This window comes from Drosophila obscura, unplaced genomic scaffold (assembly GCF_018151105.1).
Source record: "Drosophila obscura isolate BZ-5 IFL unplaced genomic scaffold, ASM1815110v1 contig_4, whole genome shotgun sequence".
NCBI classification, from domain to species: domain Eukaryota; kingdom Metazoa; phylum Arthropoda; class Insecta; order Diptera; family Drosophilidae; genus Drosophila; species Drosophila obscura.
The window spans coordinates 3,834,516-3,858,773 of record NW_024542828.1 but is presented as its reverse complement, the minus strand read 5'-3'; the positions used below and the strand labels follow the sequence as shown (position 1 = coordinate 3,858,773).

At 42.9% G+C, this 24,258-nt stretch overlaps 3 protein-coding genes across 3 annotated transcripts; 2 read left to right on the top strand and 1 right to left on the bottom strand.

Annotated features, from left to right (window-relative positions):
• The first annotated feature begins 748 nt into the window (after positions 1 to 748).
• On the top strand, positions 749 to 17,396 carry LOC111071107 (homeotic protein labial). Its single transcript, XM_022362252.2, has 3 exons — positions 749 to 2,736; positions 16,364 to 16,800; positions 16,946 to 17,396. The coding sequence occupies exons 1-3, from the start codon at positions 1,350 to 1,352 to the stop codon at positions 17,198 to 17,200; spliced, it is 2,079 nt and encodes a 692-aa protein (XP_022217944.2). The 5' UTR covers positions 749 to 1,349; the 3' UTR covers positions 17,201 to 17,396.
• A 2,998-nt stretch (positions 17,397 to 20,394) lies between these two features.
• On the top strand, positions 20,395 to 21,088 carry LOC111074901 (regulatory protein ada). The gene has a single exon (XM_022367883.2). It carries the CDS (start codon positions 20,468 to 20,470, stop codon positions 21,038 to 21,040), a length of 573 nt encoding a protein of 190 aa, XP_022223575.2. The 5' UTR covers positions 20,395 to 20,467; the 3' UTR covers positions 21,041 to 21,088.
• LOC111071700 (signal peptidase complex catalytic subunit SEC11A) lies at positions 21,065 to 22,148 on the bottom strand. Its single transcript, XM_022363183.2, has 4 exons — positions 21,962 to 22,148; positions 21,620 to 21,879; positions 21,383 to 21,560; positions 21,065 to 21,310 (listed from the first exon to the last, which is right to left on the bottom strand). Exons 1-4 carry the CDS (start codon positions 22,028 to 22,030, stop codon positions 21,260 to 21,262), a joined length of 558 nt encoding a protein of 185 aa, XP_022218875.1. The 5' UTR covers positions 22,031 to 22,148; the 3' UTR covers positions 21,065 to 21,259.
• Between the last annotated feature and the right edge of the window lie 2,110 nt (positions 22,149 to 24,258).

The window sequence follows — 24,258 nt, the reverse complement described above, 5'->3', positions numbered from 1 at the left end:
TTGGGAATTTTGTGCGAGGTGCTAAAACGTGCCAAAACCACAATACAAATAAAGAACATTGGGTTTCCAGTTAAAACAAGACGTCGACATGAGCATGGACATGGACATGGGCGTTACCACTAATATCAGCGGGCGGCAGGAGCGGATTAGCATTAGCACAGACAGCGGGGGCCCAAAGTGGGCGGTTTGTTGGGAAATGAGCATACAATTATGATGTTCATTGGCTTTACTGGATTTATATTTAATTTGGGACTGAATATGGGCTGAATATGATACTCAAACTTCTTTAAGGTCTGTTGTACGGGCATATACATATGCATATATACAGATTTCCATGTCTATGGTTAATCTCTTGAGTTTCTAAATTTTAAATATTATTTTTATTAATATCTACTTTTATACGGCTAAAAATAATTTTAATTAATCCAATATACCTTTCAAAAACTTCTGTACGTCCTCGGATATCCAATTGTGTGTCAAATTGATTTCCTAAAATTTGTAGAGGATTTTCAATCGCTTTAGTCCAAAAGAAATACTTTAATTGATGTTTTAAAAAGATATCCCGCCCAAGAAACGAAAAACGGAGATCCATATCTGTTGGCGATAATATTTATACATTTCTAATAGATCTGACTATACATATTTGTGTATTACATAATTCCTATTCCTTCCCAATACTCTCCACCATCTCAAGTCCAGTCCGCTCCTGAGTATCCATTGCCTGAGTAGCGAAAAAAAAAAAACAAAACAAAAACCCAAAGCGAAAAACAAGAAAATCTAAATGGAAACGGCAGCAGACGACAAACCGGTATGACTAACAACCCCCGCCCGTAGCAGACCGACAAGCACCGCTGATAAGGGAAGACATTCAAGTACATAGCAGAGAGAGAGAGAGAGAGAGCGAAACAACCATACCCACAGCCGCCATGCATGAGCCACAAGCGAAGGCAGGACAACACTATGGTCAGAGTTGAAGGCGTGGCCTGTGCAATCGGTGTGGGTTGATTCCACGACCGAGACCAGACCGACCAGATGCGGGCCAGTACGACAGTCACGACTTGGTAAGCGCGCAGGCAGCACGTCGTCGTCGTTCGTGGTTGTGTTTCGATAGTGCTTCGGATAGAAGATATAGAAGAACCGTTAACTGCAACCGTCGCGTAATATTGCCGACTTGTTAGTGTGCTTCCCAGTGAAAGAGTGAAGTGAATTGTAGAGCATTGATAGAGAGAACACGGACTCCAGTCTTGAGGCTAGAGGCACAGAGAAGGAACTCCAGTCTTGAGGCTACAGGCACTGAGAACACTGACTCCAGTTGAGGCTAGGGGCAAGTGTGGTTCCTGCTTGACAATATGATGGACGTAAGCAGCATGTACGGCAATCATCCGCACCACCATCCACATCCACATGCCAATGCCTACGATGGTTATGGAGGCACCACCACCACAAGCAGCAACAGCAACAGCAGCAGCGTAACCGCCAGCAATGCCAGCAGCTACTTTGTCCCGCACCAGCATCAGCATCACTTGCAACACCAGCAGCAGTTGCAACAGCAACAATTGCAATTGCAACAGCAGCAGCAGCAGCATGCCCTCACGTACAATGGCTATGAGAGCAGCTCCCCCGGCAGCTATTATCCGCAGCAGCAGGCACAGCTGACGCTAACGCCACCGCCCCAAGCGGTGGTAGGAGGAGCAGTGGGCCACCAGGTGCAACAGACGCAGCCACAGCCGCCGCCACCGCAGCAACAGCAACAGCAGCTCTACCCCCACTCGCACCTGTTCAGCCCCAGTGCGGCGGAGTACGGGATCACGACGAGCACGGCCACCGGAAATCCGGGCACGCCTCTGCATCCCACAAGCCACTCGCCGGCGGACTCCTACTACGAAAGCGATTCGGTGCACTCCTACTATGCCACGGCCGCGGTAGCCACTGTGCCGCCGCCCACCAACAACTCACCTGTGACCGCGGCAAATGCCACCAATCCCCAACAGCAGCAGCAGCAGCAGCAACAGCAACAGCAACCGGGAATCGATGCCCATGCACATGCCCCTATTATCAGCTCCGAGAACGGAATGATGTACACCAATCTGGACTGCATGTACAATCCAGTGCAGGCGCAGGCGCAGGCCCAAGCCCAGGCTCATGGCTATGCCGGACAGATCGAGGAGAAGTATGCCGCCGTGCTGCATGCCAGCTACGGGCCGGGTTTGATACTGGAGGAGCAGGATCCCATGATGCAGCAGGCCACGCAGTCGCAGATGTGGCACCACCAGCAGCACTTGGCGGGGGGCTATGCCCTGGATGCCAGCCTATCGATGGACTCCCTGGGCATGCATGCGCACATGCATCATGGACTAGCCCACGGCCATTTGGCCAATCTTGCCACCAACACCCACCAGCAACACACACAGCTACAACAGCAGCAGCAGCAGCAACAGCAGCAACATGCGAATCCACAGCAACATCCACAGAATCAATCGCCGGTGACGCAGGCAACATCCCAACAGCAGCAGCAGCAACAACAGCAGCAGCAACATTCGGTGTCGCCCAATGGCGGGCTGTCGCGACACCAGCGCGGGGGTGTCATCTCACCTGGCAGCTCCACATCCTCATCGACAGCCTCCGCCTCGAATGGCACGCACACAGCGAGCGCACAATCAAAATCGCCAAATCACTCGGCCAGCATTCCCACCTACAAGTGGATGCAGCTCAAGCGGAATGTTCCCAAGCCACAAGGTGAGTTTAGGGACGGGAATTTGATTACAAATTAAGAAATGGCAAACCTAAAACTGAGTTGAACAAATCAAAGGAAAACTCCTCCCACTTCCCCGTTTCATAGCTACGAAACATTTCCAAAGTCTGCATAATTCTTACACCCACGAAACGCACTGTAAATCCCACACACACTGTCTAACAGAAGTATGACAACCGCTCATTAGGTATTTAAACCCCGGGGGCAATTTAAGAACTACATACTTGGCTAATTGCCACATTTCAGTTTTCCCGCCCCTCAGACGGACTGCGGAGAGAAGCCAACTCGAATGATTCGCTCAATAGATCACAGACCACAGAGCATAGGCAACAGCTAAATGAATATATTAAGCTAATCAAGCTGCTAACAATACAGAAACAGAAACAGACACAGACACAACTCAAACCCAAACGCAAACGGCTCTTAAAGGGTAGAAAATAAAATGAAATATAATTCAAAAATCATAAAACGATGACTTTCAAAACTGATTGACAGCTCAGATATACACGAAAACAGCAACAAGAGAAACAAAAAGAAGAACAAGAACAGCAGGAACAACAACAATAAGAAGAGGGGAAATAATATAGTGGAGCATTTGGAGCTTAAGATACCCTGTAATTGGAATTCTTATTTAATTTATTTATATTATTAACGATACAATGATCCAAATGTTAGCGTAAATATGGAATTCTAGAGATGAATGTAGAATAAACAACAAAGATCCTAAGTGGGATTCTACAAATACTGGGTATTCAGAACGAATCCTCCCAACATCTTCATCCAGCAGTAGAATTGCAACAACAGAGACAATAACTTTCTGGTGCGTCAGTCAGTCAGCGAGTCAAAAGAGACGTCCAACCGAGGGCATGTCATCTAAAAATAAGAATGTCTCTTCAAATGCCAAAGATTTCGCTTACCTCTTCTCTCCATCCAGAAAACCATCTCTCCCCCGGTACCACGCCTCTCCTCCGCTCATAATTTTAGCCGTTCTCTTGGCCTCTCCTTTTGGGCCGCGTTTTGGCATATTTCTTGCATATTTCAGATAATTTTGTCAATGCCTGTGCAGTCAGTCAGGTTGTCACTTGTCACATTTTGCCAGGCGGAGTTTTGTATCTGGGAATTAGCCAGCTAAGAGAATATATACTTAGTTTTCGTTGATAAACCACTTGAAAATAAAATGCATAATATACTCGTAAAAATATCAGATATATCATGTCATACATATATGTATATGAAATATTAAGTAACAGAAGCTGTGAAAAAACGAGTAATTTTATGAAGTGGTTAAGCCTATAATTGGTTGTGCGTTTATTCAGAAGAGAGGTCAAAGCAAATCAATTAAAATTGTTGTATTATATTCGAATTATTGCTCACCCTGAAATATTGTGGAATTATTTGCATTTGAATAGCATTTTATAAGGGAAATTTGAATATTTTAAAGCATATTTGAGGTCAAGCTACTGCAACTTCTCTTCTTCCTCTATGAGTGCTGCCAATATATTCTTGCATACACTCCCCTATTTCAGCCATAACCTGTTAACCCATTTGGGTTTGTCTGTGCGCTTATAATGCTCTTAACCTGTTCGTGACACAATGTTGCACAACTGACGCTGATCGGAGATATCGGAGTATCAAGCGTCCGTCCAACCACTTACAGTTCAAACGTTAATCCCTTGGCTACACCAATAATCATACAAATATTTGCTTATTAATGCTGAAAAGTGTCATTTACATGCATCGTTTTCAATTAAACGACGCCAGAGATCCCCAGAAAATCCCTCCCTCCCCCAAACCACAGCACAAAACGCGATCCGATCCGTACCGAACCGAACAGAACCGATCTGAGATCCCAGATCCCCACGCGCCGCACCCAAAACGAGACCCAAATACGTACCAAAAGGGCCCCACGAATGACGCGTGCAAGTGAAACGAGAGGCGCTTAGGAGAGGAGGGTCTGGAAGAGAAGGCTGCTGTGGCATGGGCACATGGAGATGGGGCTGGGGGCTGGGGCTGGGGCTGGGGGCAGAGGCGACCGCAAGTCAAACAAACAATTAAAGCGTGCAGCCAGAGTCCAACGAGTTGCAGCTCGAATCAAGAATGAAACTTGCAACGCAACGGCAACGGGGTGAGAGATGGATGCTGGGGAGAGAGGATGATGCCGCTGGTTCTCTCGGCATGCCGATCTGGAAGTCAAGTTGGCTGTCAGAAAAAATGATTATTTAAATAAGAGTTTCTCGTTTGAGCCTCACTGCAACCGAACTGTCACTGAGCAATGATCTGCCCACCGTCCGACGTCCCGCAACCAGCAGAGCTCCACCGCTGGAATCCCTGGATGCTGGGATGGGATGCTGGGATGCTGCATGCTGGATGCTGGAATGGTGCCTTGGTCTCTTGGATCGGATCCCCGATCTCTGGCTGTGAGCGCACATGCTTGGGTCCATCTGTCATGTCATCCATTTTCAGGCAGGGAAACAGCATAATCAGCAATCATGGTTATAAATGGTAGCATTCGACATATTGGCATTCACGCACTCAAGACAAACTCACACGTACTCGTGAATACATATATACTCGTACTCGTACTCATATATAGCTGGTGCTCGTATGTGCCCTGACCAGTCTTCTTTCAATTCAAAAGAGTTCTCTAATGTGTTAATCAGCATTTTTCAATAACCAGACCACGGGCACTGAAGATCAATTGTGGCGGGAAGGGAGCTACTCGGTTTGTTGTCTCTCTCTCTCTCTCTCTCCCATTGGGATAAAGATTAATGGCAATTTATACTGGGATTTGTCATTGACTAAAATGTAACCCAGGCATTGCTTGGCATATCCCAAGTCTAACGTATAGATTGGACAACTTTTTTTGTTGGGGGTAGACAAGATCAATCAATGTGCAAAACTCTCCAAATATTCAAGCGCTTCCTGACACGATTGTGATGACACCTAGATAAAACTAAAATTAGCAAAAATATATAGAAAGGAATCCTCAAGCAAAGGAGCGAAAACTTATCCATCATTTGGGTGTCAGGGTTGAAGTAGTTCACGTTCCATGAGAACTCCAAGTTTGTATGCGAAATGTGTTAGATTTTGCAGGGGAATATTTTAGGGTAGAATTTTAAATACTCTTAGATATAGATATTAGATCCCATTTTCTGCTGGATTTTTATACGCTTGGATACGGATAAAACTCCGCACAATATGTATCTAAGAGCGAAAATATTTTATTAGGTTTTCCCTTATTAAATTCCTTAAATATCTCCATATCAAATATATTATATTATTTGGAAGAATGGAAATGTCCCTTCAAGAGTTTTGTTACTCTAAAGCTCTTAATTCTTTTTCATATCGCATTAATTGCGCTTCCCAAGTATCTCCCCGACTTTTTTACCCCCTTTCTTCCCACTTTTAGCACCCACAATTTAACCACATATTTACGACTACGCCTCGTAATAATTTTGTTTACATTTATTAGCCTTTTGATGGGTTTCCAAAACAAACATAATTGAAAAGTTCCGAGAGAGCGAGGAGGAGGAGGAACCGGCCTTCTTGTGGCAGAACAATTTAATTAATGCCTGGCAAAATGGAAGTTCTGTTCGTGTTTTATTGTTTTTTAAACGATCTACCACTTTGTAGCTGTAGTTTTTTTATCCAGAGAACGGGGTGGGAGAAGGTCCACACGCGAGGTTACGAAAAAGAAAATATGAAATATGAAAAGAGCTGACAAAAGTGAAGGAAACTCGAATTAACATATTTGTTGGGAGTGGAGGAATGGGGAGACAGAGAAAACAGAGGAATAGAGAAAAACTTTTGGCCAAAAGGTTGCAAAAGGTGTTAGTTTTATGGGCCACTGAAGACGACCGGCGGTGGGAGGACCATTGGACAGGGGGGACGTACCTACGCTTGGGGTATTCAACATTTATTTGATGTGATGTTTTGATATTTCTTGACACCAACACGCGACCCAAAGAGCGACGAATGTGCCACAATGAAAACGAAATGAATTAATTACGTTCATTTCAAAACACACACCAAAAATTGGTAAGGTAAAAAATATACTCGCGTATGAAACACACACAAAACAAATGAGAACCCCACCCCGCACCAGAGCCAGAGGCAGGGGCAGACTATTTAAATGAAATGATATTGTGGATAGAAAAGTGACCACCAGGAATTCGAGATAAGATCAAACGCTTGCCCAAACCAAAACCAAAAACTGAGTCCCAACTGAGGCCAGACTTGAGCCGAGACACGAACCGACCCGACCCGCCCGCCTGTCTGTCACCGTCATCGTCAGAGCCGGGGTCGGTCCGTCACAGAGTTTGGGTTAGCCCGCTGACATAGAGATGGTAGCGTGAGTGGGTTAGAAGTGCTCCCTCCAAGTGGCGTACGATATACGAATGTTTGATATATGGGAAGATTTAGGGTACAATTCTGTGAAGCCACAATTTTCGGGGATATTTTGAGGATATATTATGCTGTGATGTGCTTCTCTTTTGAAGCGTATGCTTGTATGCTTAAGGGATGTGTATGCCTCTGTGCTCTTAGTCTTTAATTCCCCAATGCAAGTTATTTCTTCAGCTTAAGCGGATATAATGAATATAGTCCCACTCCATCATATCAATTCCTACCCAGTAGCAAATTTCTCTTCACAAAACCTCACGACTCACTCACGCTGCCATCTCTAAGCCGAAACCTACTCCAAACTCTACCAAAAAAAAAAACCATAACAAGCTGGACGAGACCAACACAAAAATGTATGGCATGTGTCGTGACAAATTTTGTTCGCTGGCGCGCGCTGAGTTAACATTTTTGAAAGCGTATTATTAAATTTCTTTCCCTCTGTCTCTTTTTGGGGTTTTCTCCACCTTTTTTTTAACTGGGGGTCAACGAGAAATCTAAGAACCTGAAGGAGCCGCCTAGCCTTGGCCTTTGACTCGCTTGGAATCGATTTGTTAGGTGATAAGCTTTGGGCAGTACTTACATTAATTACCACTTAAGTGGGATCGGGTTTGGTAAGCTGGCAGGGCATTCCCTTCCCAGTGAGCCGCTCTGCATCTGACAGTAGTACCCGACCCGCTCCCCATCTCTCAGTAGTACCCGACCCGCTCCCCATCTCCCTATATTACCCGACCTTCTCTCCACATCTCCTGACGTACCGCAGTGACATTTACACACCTAAAATGTCAGTTTTCATAAAGTCTGAGTCCAGTCCAGTCCAGTCGCTGGTGCTTGCTGGAGACAACATGAGAAGCACATTAGTCCAGTCTGCGTGACAGCCAGCGCGGTATAGAGTCTGCTGCGAGAGAACTGCTCCCAAAAATAAAGTAAAACACAATTCTGTTTTCGACTTTATCGCGTACCTCAACCACCAAAGGTCCCTCACTGCTCACTGCATTAAAGGATATCCCTCGCCATCGCCATCACCATCGCCCTCGCCTCGTTCAAGGGTGCGCTCTGTCTTCGTCCTTCCTGCCTTTGCTTGCGTTCCTTCTGTCCGCCTGTCTGTTATGTAATATTAACCACAATATCTATATGAAAATGTTTGCCTTGAATGGACATTTGGTGCAAACAGAACAGTGCGCCAAATGCGGAGGATACGGGATATCTTATCTGGTGTTTGCATTCGTCCAAGGTTCGCCATATCCATGGCGCTGCTGCGTTCCATATATTTTCTTGGCTTTCCTTTCGTTGCTCTGGACGCCTTAATACTTTTCAAGTGTATAATTTAGTAAATTATATAAGTATCGCGTTACGTGCTGTGACACAAGCACAAACACACTCAGCTCCCCGCGCCGCTCAGTCCAGGTCCCCCCACCCCAGCGATATCGTGCGTCGATAAATGTGGCTCAATATCTTTTTTGTTTTCAGCAAAAATTGCACAAAGTCATCATGGATTTTCGTTGTACGTTGAGGTGGAGTTGGAGGTGGAGGTTGGGTTTCTACTGCACTGATAGGGTTATCAATGAATTGGGTGAAACTAATTGAGTGTGATTTATTTGTGGCCTGATTTGCTATGGTAATGGTTTTACCACATACAAATGTTATTTTTAAAGTATTTCTACTAAAAATAACACTTGAATTTCAAGTGGAATTAGTGTACAGCAAGACATGGAGATAGATTAAAATTGTTGCAAGATTAATAACATCCGGGAGTACAGTAAAGATCCGTAATTGAAGGCGATTCCGAAATAGAATCACTAAAATATTTATAGATCATTTTAGCATGCAGCCAACCAACATTCCTTACCGCTTCAGAAGCCCTTTTTTTCTGTGGGGTAACACTCTATTCAAATGGAGTTTCGTTGTAAACAAAATACTTTGCGACATAATGAATCATTTGACGAGACAAACAGTAGTCGGGGCGAACAATTTAAGCTGTTCCCAAAAAAAAAAAAAATCATTTAGGGCCCAAACGAACAGACAACTGTGGTTCAGCAGGCAATGAAAACTTTTGCTCTCCATGGGGGTATAGTATATGTGGATTGCGGTGCGTGTCTTTGAATTGTAAGTTCAAGGGGGAGAGAGACTCTAGAGTCTATAAGGCACACGCATTTAGCAATTGATCTGCGAATCAAAGGGACCGCCTCGGTCTCCTCTGAGCCCCAGAGCTCGACAATTGTCTCGTTTTTCTGTGAAGGTGATTTCATTTCATTCCCCCGAACATTTTTTCGAGGCACTGAACAGTAGATAAAATGGTAAACGAAAGCTGTCAATTTGAAGTCTCTTTGTTGGTATTTTATCATTGTTTCATTCGACTGCTGCTCCCGCTATGCTCTGGTTTTCTTTCTGGCCGATATCAGTGCCTCTTAGAGTAGGTGCTGTCCACCGCTGGCACTCCTCTCCGCTCCGCTCCACTCCACTCCACTCCGCACCGCACCGCTCCGATAACGTACAATGGACAGCGGGCGGGCTTTAAAGTGGACATTCTAGTGGCCGGCCAGGTATTAGCCATGAACGCCTGAACTTCAACTTGCACGGCGACACGCGCTACTTTGATTTATTTCACTCGGTTTATACTTTTCGTTTCGCCCCGATTGAGGCCAATTGATGGATGTATCCTATCTATCTTTAGGCACTAGCATTAGGGGCAGGGCAGCCTGGCTTTAAGTATTAGTTTAATTACACTATACGGGCTTAGTTTTAGATGGAAGAGATTTGATTTGAGTTTAGGAATTTGATTCGATTTTGATACGGGTTGATATATGGGGTGGGATATATGGCGATTTCTTTTATACAACAATTCTCTAAAATTTCTCTTCCTCTTTCTATTTTTGGTGAATTTCAATTTGAGAACTTTGAACCCAATGAGTCATGGCTTTGTGACCAAATAATGCCCAAGCCTCGTAACACTTTCGTTTGACAGGCAAAATCCAAGGACAACACAGCCAAGAAAATATAATTCTTGAAATTTTGGATATTCTGTAGCGAAAAAGAGAGGAAAATAATGATTTATTATATTGAAATTATCTCGTGTAAACAAGTCAAGTTGCCAGTTTGGCTAATGCCGCCTGTCGCCGCTGCCGGTACCCTCCGAAGCACCAGTCCCCATAGCCCCCCTTCACACCAGTCGGTAAAATTTGTTAATTTGTCTAATGAAAATTGTATTTCTTTGGATGGTTTTATGGGGGGGTAAACTGAAAACCGAAAGCCGAAAGCAAACCTGAGGCCTAAGAGGCAAAGTCAAGATATTGAAGGCGACAGTCGACAGCCGACAGTCTGAGGCTCGCGTCGTGTCTACAGGAATTTCCACGGCGGGCACGAAGATTGATGATGACATTAGCATCATTGTCGAAAAAATATTTTAAAGGACCAAAAGCAGCCTTCGTTTTTTGTGTGCTGCTGCTGCTTGCTGCCTTCCACTCGAGTGGCAAAATGTTTTGAAATTTGTTTGGTTGACATTTTAATTTGCAAATACTTGGGGATATATATATATATATTTGTATGTATATGTTTATATATCGTGTCAGGACTGGGGCATTAATTGAATTAAATCATCAAAGCAGGGTAAAAAGAGGTTGGGTTGGGTTTTCGAGTAGGGCCGCATGTCAAGTGGAGCCACTCAAAGTGTTGACTGTCAGCCATTGGCACGCACAAAGGAACACACTCTCATGGGTATATAGTCGTGTGTATGTGTATGTATAGTGGTATATAGCCCACATATATATTTTTTTTTGGTCGCCATTTTTATATAAATTTTTTCCCTTTTCTTAGCTTCTATCGAACACCCTTATTTCAACAGCTCTTCAACGTATACGAGTATATTCCCTATATACACGAGCACAAATAACAAAAAGAAAAACAGCAAAAAAAAAAAAGGGAAACTATGAACATCTATGGCCATGTGCGAGTGTGTGCCTGTGCATTTTCGTTGGGTGATCCGTCATCTTGTCAGAATGTATTATTCGAATTAAGATTTTACTTCTTTTTTCTGCTGCTGCTGCTGTTGCTGCTGCTGCTGCCATTGAATTGAATTAACACAAACAGGCAGCTGTAGCTCGAATACAAACAGACATGGAAAAACTAACCCTCTAGCTGCCATCGCCTCGCCGCGCCTCGCCCGGCCTCCCTCCGGCTTGGAAACCGAATTTGTACGAGCAGTTAGTCAGTGCTATTAATAAGTACAAACCCAAGCGGTTTCCTTGAATTATAAATATAACAACCCTCCGGCAACAACAGAAATTAGAACTTAATAAATAGAACAAAATAATAATTGTTAATCGGAAATGTTGTCAGTCTTATCGGCTTGGAAGGAAGAAAGGTACTTCAGGCCATAATATTATCTAAAAAACAGTGGGAGATAATCTGTCATAGGCGGACTATATATTTTACTAACCTATTTTAATAGGGTTTGATTGTTGAGAAGGTCCCTTATGTTTAATAATTAAATATTGTGGAAAACCCCCAAGAAATAATCACCATAATCACATCGTACCTATACAACGCATTTAATTCAATTTGCTCTCAGCTAACTCTCCCACTCTCTGCCCTTCGTCTCCCCCCTCTCTCTGTCACCATGTTCGGCAATTTCTTATCGGCAAAAAAAAAAAAAAAACTAAAATGTAGTACAAATACTACTGTCGAATTTGATTTTCGGGACATCGCTACTGGAATTCAGCGTAATCTACAAAAAAATAAAATAAAAGTAAAAAAACAGTAGCCAAAATATAGCTATTAAGATAACAAACAAATATGTGCATACTCGTGGCTGTGTAAATATTTAAATCGAGTTCAGACGACAACGCCATAATTTTCAAAGAGCAAACAAACGGATTGAGGAACAGACAGACACACGAACAACTCAAACAGAAGATCCGTGTATGATAACTTCTTCCGGAAGAGACAAACAGACAGACAGACGGACAGACGGAAAAGAGACACTTCAGATGGCAGACGATACAGTTAACAGGCTTAAGAAATTTAAGGTCTAGGCGCCATTGGGACAATTTCCCAAAAAAGGGTATGGACATCTACTGTACCTCTGGGTCACCTCTGAATCACACACATTTCTGTTTCTTTTTTGGGTACATTTTTTTCTTGCTCAACAACCTTTGTTAAACAATTTCCATGTGTGTTAGACATCGTGACTAATAAGCCGCGGGATGTCTCGTTATGCTCCGTAACAAAAAAAAAAACTTTCAATTAAGCTGGAAAAACTTGACTGCTCCTTTGTTTCGTGATGGGTTTTGGGATTTGGTATTTGAGATTTGAGATGATATGTAGATACTCGTATACTTGTACAATTGTAAGAATATTTGTTGGTATTTTGTGCATTTCATGTTTGAAATGTAGATACGACTGCATCATCGCATGACATGTGGAAAAAGTCACGAGTTGACAGGCAGCCAATAAAACTGACAGCCTGAATGGACACGGCCCATGGATGGGATTTTCGATGGGATTATATGGCATTTTAGTCAAGTCAGACCCCGTGCCTGGACAGTCAGACAGAGAGACAGACAGACAGACATTGAAATGCCAGCGCAAAGCGAGTGTTGACTGTCCTTAATTAGCCGAGGGGCAAACCCTTCCCTTCTCCACCCTCGAAAGGGTTTTGTTTCCGCTGCTCTGCAGAGATTCCCAAAACAACCCAATTAGTTCGCACTGACCTCTGGCCAGTGAACCCGAACATCTGTCCCAAGTAAAAACAATGTAAAAATATGTACCATTGATTGCAAAATATTATTGGCTATAGTTCCACTCCAAGCAATGTCTGAGTTCTTTCCGTAAGGGGGCCATAAATTACCTACAGGTGATCAATCAAATCATCACTAAAACCCACCGATCGTCAGCAGTTTTTTGGTCAGCATTTTGTGTGCAGTTTTATGGAGCCCCAAGCCCCCTAGATTAGGCTGCGACTGGACTGCTAAGAAACTATGTACGAGTAGTTCTCGAAAGTTTTCTTTTTTGCCACATGACGTTGATGTTTAATCAACAATTAAAACAATTTACTTTTAATTGAAATATAATTTTCTATTTGCACTCGAATTAAATATTATTATCAATTGAGCCGTTGGCCCAGACAACGCATGTCGCACTTCGGTCTACAGTCTACGGTCTGGTACGGTCTCCAGTTCTCATTACCCTTGTAATGCTACCCGTACAGCCAGCTCACAGATTGTCCCCCCACTGTGTATCTGTGTGTGTTGTCTGTGTGTGTGTGTGTGTGTGTGGGGGGATCTCTGTAAAGTGGCAGTGGCGCCTACATAATAGAACTGATAATATCATAATATCTTTCATATCAAAATGGCCGTTCGTTCGCTTGCCTCATGACTCATTTGAATTGGAAAGGGAAGTGTTTGGGTAAGGCAAAATTCAAGGACAAATTGTGAACTATTTCAAGTGCAATTTAGTAGAACGGCGGGGTATTAGAAGATTTGTAAAATGTGTGTAGAAATAATAAAAAGAAAACTTACATTACTTAAAGGAGAACTGCTTAATAGATGATCTGAAGTCTGCATTCCTCGACAATTATAAAAGTGTTATGGATCATTTTATTGTTTGATTATAAATTAATGTAATATTCCTATTCTAGCATCGCAATATTTCCGTTCCATAGAGAAGTTTCTGCTCTATTTCCTCCCCAATTTTAAGACACAGTAAATGGAAAGTCTGCCTTAAACCCTATATATATTCCAACATTATAAACACTTTCTTTGACTTAATTGAAAACAATCAATGTTGATTGTTTGCATTTTCCCTAGATTTTTCCCCATTCAGACATACACTTTTCACACGAGAAAAGTCAACAAACAGACAGACGGACAGACGGACAGACAGACAGACGTTGGACTGAGTGTCTGACTGGCTTAAACCTGCAATTGTAATTACCGCTAGTTGAGATGTTATCAAATTACATTGACTCTGGGTGGCGCCCCTACCAGTTGCACCCCCGCAACCCTCTCTGCTGCAGCGCCTCTTTGCTGTTTGCATTGATTGTCAACAGTGTCACTCTTAAGCTTAAGCGCCATGGAGCCACCACCACCGCCAGCCACCTCTTTCCGCACAGCGCAGCGGAGATGGCCTTCAGCAGGGGAGGGTTGGGTTGGGTTGGCCGAGTAAGTCGCTGAGTTTTCCCTACATTTCCACCTCTCTGTTAGCAGTCGCCAGGGCCCCATCCACACCTCTCGCCTCTTGGCTCGACTTGCCTCAGGTCGCGCTCGGAGCATTGAAGTGGAAGCGATCCCCCGATAATGCTCTCTAAAACTAATATTACAAAGTAGATATCGTTTGGCGCCGGACAAAAGCGACAGTGCCGCCAACTGGCCGCGACATGTTTGACAACCCGAGCGACACCAGCGGCAGCAGCAGCGGCAGCAGCAGCAACAGCAGCAGTGGCATGAACAGAGAGTCACAGTGGCATGAAAGCTATGGGTAATATTACGGGTCAACCAAGGCAGTCTATGAACCAGCTTCGAACATGCAGAATGAGAACACAATTCGGAACATTTTTAACAAGAAAAGTGAAGAGTCAAAAGGGTGCATTTATATTTTCCACATCCTTTGACCTTCTGTGGATTCTTCCCTATTCGTTCCACTGTGCATTGATTGGCGGCAGCCGGAGCTGCCATCCATATTGATAACCGGAATGCAGTAGTGCTCGTAACTTCCAACTGCCACTGCCACTACAGTCACTGCCACTGCAACTGCCACTGGCGGCGCGCCGCTGCTCGGGTTTTGTTTGTCTGTTTGCTGGAAAATTCAAATGTAGCCCAAGCCACTCACCGCCGTAATCCTTGGGCTTGTTTTCTTAGACATTCCTGTGTGCATTACGATAGCAGCCGAGGAGTTTTTTGAGCAGCCCGACTTCAATTCGACTTCAATTCGGCGGCCACTTATCGATCCTCGAAAGGTGCGCAACCGGCTACTGTGTGCGGATTCCAGCTGGATGCCAAAATGAATACTATTGGGAGTAGGAGTAGGAGCAGGAGCACTCACCAGGAGGAGCAGTAGCAGTAGCAGCAGCAGCAGCAGTTGAGTGTCATAAATTCATCATTCATTTCGCCTGAGGTCGTATGGATTGGAAACCTTATTTATTATATGTCGTTGGGGTTTGATTTATGGCTGTACGAAAGACCAATTGCCTAAAAATTGGTAGCACCAACTCGATAACTAAATGGATTCGGGTAATATTAATACGCGCATGAATGACCGTCTAGTGGTCGGTGGACGGCTTCTTTCAACTTGAAGGAAGGTTAATCAACATCATCGAGCTTGAGGTTACTGCTTATTAATTGATTTATGCTGAATGAAACTTTCATTTAGATTTATGATTGTGTGAAAAGGTTTTTTATGACCTTCTGGAGATGCCTTCAAAGGGGGAGTGTCTACAGAAAAACTGAAAAGAAAATATATATATATTTTCTTTTCAAAGAATAACTTTACTTCCTGCAGTATAAATTCTAACCTACGAGTACTAACAGCTTAAAGATCATCCCGAATACTTTCCAGAAAAAGGATATATGATCTTAGCATCTCATCAAATAAATTCCAACTTATTAACAGCTTAAAGAATGTCTCTTGAATTTTACAGTATTCAGGAAATTACAATTTTTTTGGCCAAGAGAACCTAAAAGAAAACCTCACAACGGGTAATAAATTCAATTATCCGATTGCCCAAACCGCACTCAGCACGCCTCCAAGGCATTTCCGGACAATCCAGCCAAAAGAAACCACAACAAACATTGGCAAAAAGATCATGACCAAATCCTAGACGGGCCCACAAATATCATAATTCCTGAACCACCCACAAAACAGAGTCCAAATCAGAGTCAGAGTTAGGAACCAAAGAATGCCCGCTGTCAGGATAATCCCAATATTTTCAAACAAACCTATTGAGCGCATGAAATCCTTCTATGGAAAGGGCAGAGTGATAGAGAGAGAGAGGGAATCGGTTTCATCATCGTCGGCTTTAGCCACGGGGCGCATGTCAAATTATGAATAAAATGCAAAATCACGCAAACAAGGCAAAAAGTCAACCGAGAGGGTCCTAAACTCTCACAATGATTAGCTGCGACAGCTAGAGATCAACGCCAGGGGATCGGGGATCGTTCTCCTCCAACCACAGCAGAAAACCAACTTATGTTCTCCTTTTTCTCTCTTCTCTCCTTGCAGCACCAAAACTACCTGCCAACAGCATTGCAAACATGCACCACGACTACCAGATGAATGGACAGCTCGAGATGTGCCGTAGTGTTGGTGGTGCTGGTGGTGGGAGTGGCGGCGTGCCCAACGGTCCTGGCGTTGGCGGCAACGGCTCTGGCCTGGGCTCGGTCCTGTCCGTGCAGAATTCCCTGATGCTCTCCGCGAACAATGCATCCGCGGGCAATGCCCCGAATGGCATGGGCGTGAGCATTGGCGTGGGGATGGGCAATGGGCCGGGCAGTGGCTTGAGCAGCTGCAGCCTGTCCACCAACACCAACAATTCCGGCAGGACGAACTTCACCAACAAACAGCTGACGGAACTGGAGAAGGAGTTCCACTTCAATCGGTATCTTACACGGGCACGGCGCATCGAAATAGCGAATACATTACAGCTGAATGAAACGCAGGTGAGAAATTATTTAACTTAGAGGATTTTAGAAAGCTCCACTACCTCTTTGGGTACCTTTCCAAGCAGTCTTTGTTCATTCAGCAAATCCTTATCCAACTCAAATTTCGTAAAACTAATACCTACTTCTTCCCATTTTCTTGCAGGTGAAAATCTGGTTCCAGAATCGCCGCATGAAGCAGAAGAAGCGCGTGAAGGAGGGCCTCATCCCGGCTGAGCATATGCACACCCAGCACACATCCACATCCGTACCCGTAATCACAGAGAAGCCACCGCAGCAGCAGCAGCAACAGCAGCAGCAAGCAGAGTTGCAATTAAAATCCCAAAGCAGTGATCTAAGCAGTAACGAACTACCTGCGGCAGCTTTAACGGTAACAACAGCATCCGTCAAGCAGAGTTGAACAGTTTTCAGGATTGCTGCTCAGATTGATCTTTGTTTTAATTGTTATTGCTGTCTAAGCTGCTATTGTTGTTGTTGTTTTTGTTGTTGTCGCCAAAATGTTGACGCATTTCGTTGTGATAAATTAATAGAAAATGCAAAAAAATAAATAAAAGAAATATAAATAAAAAAACTAAATAAGAGAATACAATAATTAAATAAATATTATGTCATACTTGTAGCAAATTCTTAAAAATTCAAAATAATAATAAAAACAAAAAGAAATCGGTAATCAAAACATTGCTAGCAACTTGTGGAATCGAGGTGCCATATTGTATATTTATATTCATCTAGGGGCTGTAAATACTTAAACTAGTTTTTCGCATTGCCGCAGCTGAAGTTCGTCTAGACTAGCACTAAAACATTGACTCAGGGTTAACAAAAAACGTATACTTAATTAAAATAAAAACTGAAAACTTGAAAGCACGCAGAGCAATTGACAAAAATACACTAATCGAAATCAAAAGGAAAAACTACCAGAATACAACTTTACAGCATACAATCCCCCCGCAATGTAACACCCCTAAATTTCTGTACTAGTGGAGTATTATTAGCTAAGTTTTAAGATGCAGATGCAAATCAGAGTTATTATGTATTCGTTTTTTGCTTAGAGTCTAATCTTGATGTACGTCTGTATATTTAATCTAGTCCTAATTGTAATATAATTATAATTGTATTTAAAGAAACAATAAACAAAAACCGATTGTTGATACAAACTGATGGCATTATTATTATCAGCAGCGTTGCTGGCATTACAATGATGGAGATTTAACTTCCGAGAACTAAATAGAAATAGAATGGCGGCGTGTTATCAGTACATCCATCCAATGGGGGAAACTTTGCTGGAAAATGTGCACATATTATATATTGATTAATTGTATGGTCTCATGGTCAACACATTTTATGCAAATCTATCATTATGACAGACCTTTTCTAGGGATTAATTCAACACAAACACATATCACATGTTTATGGGAAATTAAAATTCTTTCAGGGATTTGTCGCTTTTTGATATCATGAGTAATTCTGCGTGCAAAGGAAATTCATCAAATACCTTCTGACCAAAGTAATTTTGCATATGGATGATCGATACGATTTTAAGGCCACATTATAGATTGCTAAAAAAAAATTTGCCAGCAAGAGAATATGGAAAATATATTTCTGGTTAAATCTATTTGGGCTATATCGAATATTAGTCATTAACTGACAACAAATTACATTCATTCAGCGTTTGAAAATGTGTTAATATCGTTGCAAACTGCTAACTGAAACTAGCTTCAAACACTTATTATGATATGATGTGATTTAAATTGCGCGCACAAATATTGAAAATTTTAAAATATCGAACTTATCATACCAAAACATCATCATTTGCCTAAAATTACTTATCGATATATATTATATACTTTACGGGCTATTTTATTTTGACGTCGAAATCGAGTTCAAAGTATATATACGGTATATCTGTATATAAAAGTATATATAATCAAGTTCCAATCGATTTAATTAAATTTAATTATATTGGCTCTTCTTTTTCGAAGTGAAGAGGGCTAGCTAAATTAAAAATTGAGGAGTTTCACATCTGTCAAAAATTCCCACCGTTCCTCATGGATATGCTGTGTGGGAAAAGGATATTACACATTGCTTCTCCTAGAGCGATTTTACATAATGTATGATACGTGTATACTATTATTCAATATTATTGTTTCAAAGCAGCTTGGAACAACAAATTGAACATCAACTAAAGGAAATAAGGTATACAAAAGTACATACGCATAGAAGAAAATTGGTTGACAAGCAACAATGACGTCACATTTAGTCAACACTTACGTTTTATGCTTTGGCCGTTTTAGTTTGAACCTTATTATGTAAACAATCCAATGAAAAAAAGTTATGAAAACTAGCCAATCTTTTACAAAATTTATTGAAGAATTGGATAAAATTGTTTGTTTAGGGCTGAAAGTCCCAGCTAGCTGGTAATATTAAACAGAATATCAATATCGAGGAATATCAACGTCGAATGTATTGAAAAAACAATCGATACTATCGTGATAGTATCGGGCTAAAAAAATTATTAATTTTTTTTTTTTTGTTATTTACTGGTTACTGGTTCTCGGTTTCTGAGGTCACTCGACAAAACAAATCAAGTTATTTTTCCAAATATTAAGACACATTTCAAATTGACCGCCAAACTCAATTTAGCGCACCAAAAATACTGACATTTTTCGCTCTCAATTCGTGGAGAGTTTGCAAAACTCGCTCTCAATTCGTGGAGAGTGCTCTCTTTTCAGTGGAGAAAAGAGTGTTTTTATGGAGACTTTCCCCTCATTTTCGTGGTGTGGCAGCATGTTGCTGAAATTTTTCCCATACAAAATCAAATGTATCTTACGGGAACGCGTATGGAATGACGCAACAATGAATCTTTATTCCATACGTCATTCCATACGCGTTCCCGTATGATACATTTGATTTGTATGGGAAAAATTTCAGCAACATGGGGAATGAAGTAGCAGCATTGTTGTGCAACTTTGGCAAGGAATGAGCAACAATCTGCATACCTTGGGAAAATGGATATTATGGACTTGAGATATTGTTTGTAATTTCAGGCTCCAATTAATGCAGAAACTACTCAGTCTCAGTTTTCCAGATATTAACGAAATTTGGCAGCTGACGTGTTCCAATAATAGGTATGAGAACCGGGATAAATGTATATATAAAACACAAACATGTGCATTAATATGTAAAAAACATGTCAATCTAGGATACAATCATAGCTTGGAGCTTGGAACAAAACATTTAACATCAATTAAAAGAAATAAGGTATACAAAAGTACATACGCATAAAAGAAGCTTGGTTGACCAGCAACACTGACGTCACATTTAGTCAACATTTACGTTTTATGCTTTGGCCGTTTTTGTTTGAACCTTATTATGTAAACAATCCAATGAAAAAAAGTTATGAAAACTGGCCAATCTTTTAAAAAATTTATTGAAGAATTGGATAAAGTTATATGTTAAGGGCTGAGAGGGCTAACTAGCTAGTAATATTGAACCGAATATCAAAATCGAGAAATATTTTGTCATGCCAGTCAGTATTTACGGTATATTTTGATAATGACAATGTATATTTCGTTACATTTCTGAGGGTCAAGCGGTATTTTTTAATGATTGCACCGCGGTCACACTGATAGCCGGCATTTTGTTGTCTTTTTCGAATTTAGCAAATAAAATGTGGTTTTCCGAGAATTTAAAGATCCGCTTGACTATGATGACAAGGAGACCACGCCTGATCCGCTATGGCTTCGTCGACACCAAGTTTGGGCGCATGCTAATGGGCGTGGTGCCCTTGGACGATGTTCAGAGTGAAGCTCAAGACGCAATTTGTCTGCTGTATTTCGTCATGGAGAGTGACCAGGACACTCTTGAGGAGGCGAGGCATCGTTCGCACGGTGCAAAGATGGAGCTGGAGAGTGCCACCATCCAGAAGTGGACCGAAAAACTCTTCTCCGGCGGCAAGGACGTGGAATGTGTGATCGACGTTGCCATCATTGGATCACAGTTCGAGACTGCTGTCTGGTCCGCTCTGCTGGAGGTGAAGAGTGGTCAGAAGTACACCTACAAGGAGCTGGCGATGCAGATGGGTCGCCCCGAGGTAGTGCGATCCTTGGCCAGTGCAGTGGGCCGCAATGAGGTGGCTATTCTCATACCCTGCCACCGCATTGTGTCCAAGAACGGAGACTCCAAGTACCACTGGGGCGGCCAGCTCAAGCAGGAACTGCTCAGCTTTGAGGCTACAAAGTAGATTGTTATAAGATACATCATTAAAAATCGTTATATATTTTTTATTGAAATTCAGCTCCGGACACTCCGGACGTGTTTTGTTTTGGGGGCCGTGGAAAGGAAAAATCGTTGCGGGATTGATCAAATGAAAAAATGCAAAACAGACTCTAGACTGAGATTGTGCATATTCTGGGCGCAGATCCTACTTATTGTATTGTACCTATAAATAAACGCGCCGCCTCTACTCTCGATGCAGCAGAACGAATATTGCCAGTATCGAGAGAATGGCCCACTGAAAGATGGAGAAACGAGAGAGGATCAGCAAGGGAAGCTTGGGCGAGGGGTTAGTTAGGCAATCACTCACTTTAACCTTGGGATACTCGTTCATGAAGATGGTGATGATGCCCACGTAGGGCAGGAAGCCCCTGGCCCTACCCACAATATCCTTTTTGGTCAGCCAGAGCTGGTTGGGCGCGTACAGGCCTCGGTCGTCCACATTGTTGTTGTCGCCCTTGGTCAGGAACTTGACGCTGCCATCCTCCCTGCAATAACAGTAATCAGGAATCAGATAAAGTTGCAGCAGCCTGGAGTGACAACATACTTCTCATGCAGCTTGATCACGCGATGCACTATTGGAATGTCTCTGCCCTCCACCTTGAACACAACGATCTCGCCGACGCGCACAGGGTCCTCCTTGTAGTTGGTGAGGAAGAGCAGGTCGCCGCGATGAAATGCCGGCTCCATGCTGCCACTGAGCACCACCACAATGGGCGATTCGCTGCCGGTGGCCACCATCAGACCCTTCCAGATCATCAGGGCCGACGAGACAATCATGGCGAAGCTCAGCACCTGATACAGGGACTGCAGGAAACATCGTTGTTAACAATGCCACTTTCGACAATGCCACAGCCGCCAGCCCACAAGGCGGCGGCTCTCCTCTCACCTGACGCTTGTTCATTCTGTTGAAATCGCCCAGCATCTCATCGATTTGCAGCATGCTTGCTACGCCCATGGTTGCGGCTGTGTGGTTTGTGGGGTATATTTCCTTAAATTAATCTAGCTAAATGCGAATTCGATCGGGTTTTAAAAATGCTAGGTCCACGAAGGCAGAATTACAGACACGTATGTGTTGGATCGTTCATGAACGAAGTTTCCTTGACGTGAACGAACTGAAACAGTTCACCTTAGCCCACTTAAGCCACCAAGAAAAGTCTATGGTAAGACAGGCGAACAATTTGCTTGAGGCCGCAGAAAATAATGTGCTTGTAAATACCCTTTATTTTACCCTATATCTGTCATCTACAATGCGCTATAATTTTTCGAGTTTCCAAATTGTTGTAGTTATATTACAGTTATAGTTTAAGTACCCCAGTGGGCCTAAATGGGCTAATGGTTCTTTTTTGTTCATGAGCGGAAATGATATTGCTTGATTTTTGTATTCGATCTAGTACTAACAGCTAGCTAAAACTTTCAGCCCGGAAAATATTATTTTATACGATATGGTAGTCAGTTTTCTAAATTATTGACTAGCTCTTATTACTTTATTTCATTGGATTATTTATAAAACATGGTTTAAGTATCAAATGGTCAACAAAATTGCCACTTAATACAATTTTGTACATGATTGAACTGGAACCATAAACGGAACTGGATGTCCCTTCCGACATTTCAGGTACTCTGAAAGTATTTTTTTAATGATAGATTATGATTCATTTTGGAGGAGATGTTGTACACGGTGTATCGGGTTTCGGAGTTGTTGTCGTCTCACAGGGTTGATCTGGCCGAGGTGTTGTTGTAGAACAGGGTGGTGGTGGCAGAGGTGTTGTTGTTGTAGAATAGGGTGGTGGTGGCAGAGGTGTTGTTGTTGTAGAACAGGGTGTTGTGGTAGACGGTGTATCGGGTTTCGGAGTTGTTGTCGTCTCACAGGGTTGATCTGGCCGAGGTGTTGTTGTAGAACAGGGTGGTGGTGGCAGAGGTGTTGTTGTTGTAGAATAGGGTGGTGGTGGCAGAGGTGTTGTTGTTGTAGAAAAGGGTGTTGTGGTAGACGGTGTATCGGGTTTCGGAGTTGTTGTCGTCTCACAGGGTTGATCTGGCCGAGGTGTTGTTGTAGAACAGGGTATTGTTGTTGGTGGTGTTGTTGTGGAACAGGGTGTTGAAGGCGGGGGTGTTGGTGTCGTGTCACATGGTGGCTTGAGAGTGGTGGTGCTGCACGGCTCCTGGGGATCTTCAGACGGCTGAGCGATTCTGTGGGAGTCTGCGACTACTGCCACAAGGGCCAGCAGAAGAAGGCTTGCTGTAAATGGAATCGTTATTAAGTGTAAGGACCCACTTCCACCTATGCCTGCGACACTTACAGAAATTCATGGCAAACAACAGGCAGCTCGAAAGGGGTGAAGTGGAGTGATAGGCCCTGCTGAATTGGGTTTGGTAGCAGGTTTCGTCGAGACAAGCGAATGATATAAAACCTGTAATTGATAACAATTGGTTGCCCCTCAGATTGATTTTGAGCTCTTTTATAACGCTTTTTACTCTGTTCCCGAAAAGATTCGATAAGACAAGGTTCACCAACGTCGGAACATCAGAGAACCTCAGGACCCCAATCGATTCACTGACAACTATAGACCGAGGGGCAAGCTAAGCGGATGCGGCCTTATCAGGGACAAATTTGTGCCGACATAATTTTTAATTATCAACCATGCTACGGCTATCGCAGATCGCAAGAAGTTGCGATTTTAATGTCAAAAAGCGGGCTCATGACAGTCACCTCATGACTCCAAAATAGATGATTGTATGCATAGAATAGTTTTTAGATGCCGAAACCGATTTTGTCTTAAGATTTCAGTATGTATTCTAACATACTGTGCTTGTGTGGGTTCAAACAGGTTGGACATTTTATTTTAATAGCTTCATTGAAATTTCGCCCAGCAGTCACCACATTGCAAACGTGATTGCAGGGGCCCAATAAGACCGATTTTCTTTTTTCCAGGCATGCGTTACATAAATTTTGTTGGATAGCACTAGAGTCTAATGACTAGACAGATTGTTAGACATAACAGTATCGTTCGAGGAAGACGACGAATCGGACGATGTGGACGAATTAAGTTCATCTTTCACTTTTTTCATAGTGCACATACTGCCGAACAGCTTAGAGAACTTATCTTTGATAGAAACGGTGCGTGTTAAAAAGCCCTGCACATAGATTTTTACTTTTCAGCTGCTTCGCCCGCCTCCTCCAGCAAG

Excerpts from the sequence above, each read along its gene's own strand:
- LOC111074901 (XM_022367883.2), top strand. The coding sequence starts at position 20,468 with ATGTGGTTTTCCGAGAATTTAAAGATCCGCTTGACTATGATGACAAGG.
- LOC111071107 (XM_022362252.2), top strand. The coding sequence starts at position 1,350 with ATGATGGACGTAAGCAGCATGTACGGCAATCATCCGCACCACCATCCA. Across the intron at positions 2,737-16,363 it reads GAATGTTCCCAAGCCACAAG|CACCAAAACTACCTGCCAAC; the intron begins GTGAGTTTAGGG and ends CTCTCCTTGCAG. Across the intron at positions 16,801-16,945 it reads TACAGCTGAATGAAACGCAG|GTGAAAATCTGGTTCCAGAA; the intron begins GTGAGAAATTAT and ends ATTTTCTTGCAG.
- LOC111071700 (XM_022363183.2), bottom strand. The coding sequence starts at position 22,030 with ATGGGCGTAGCAAGCATGCTGCAAATCGATGAGATGCTGGGCGATTTC. Across the intron at positions 21,561-21,619 it reads GTGATCAAGCTGCATGAGAA|GGAGGATGGCAGCGTCAAGT; the intron begins GTATGTTGTCAC and ends CTGTTATTGCAG. Across the intron at positions 21,311-21,382 it reads ACGAGTATCCCAAGGTTAAA|TGGGCCATTCTCTCGATACT; the intron begins GTGAGTGATTGC and ends TCCATCTTTCAG.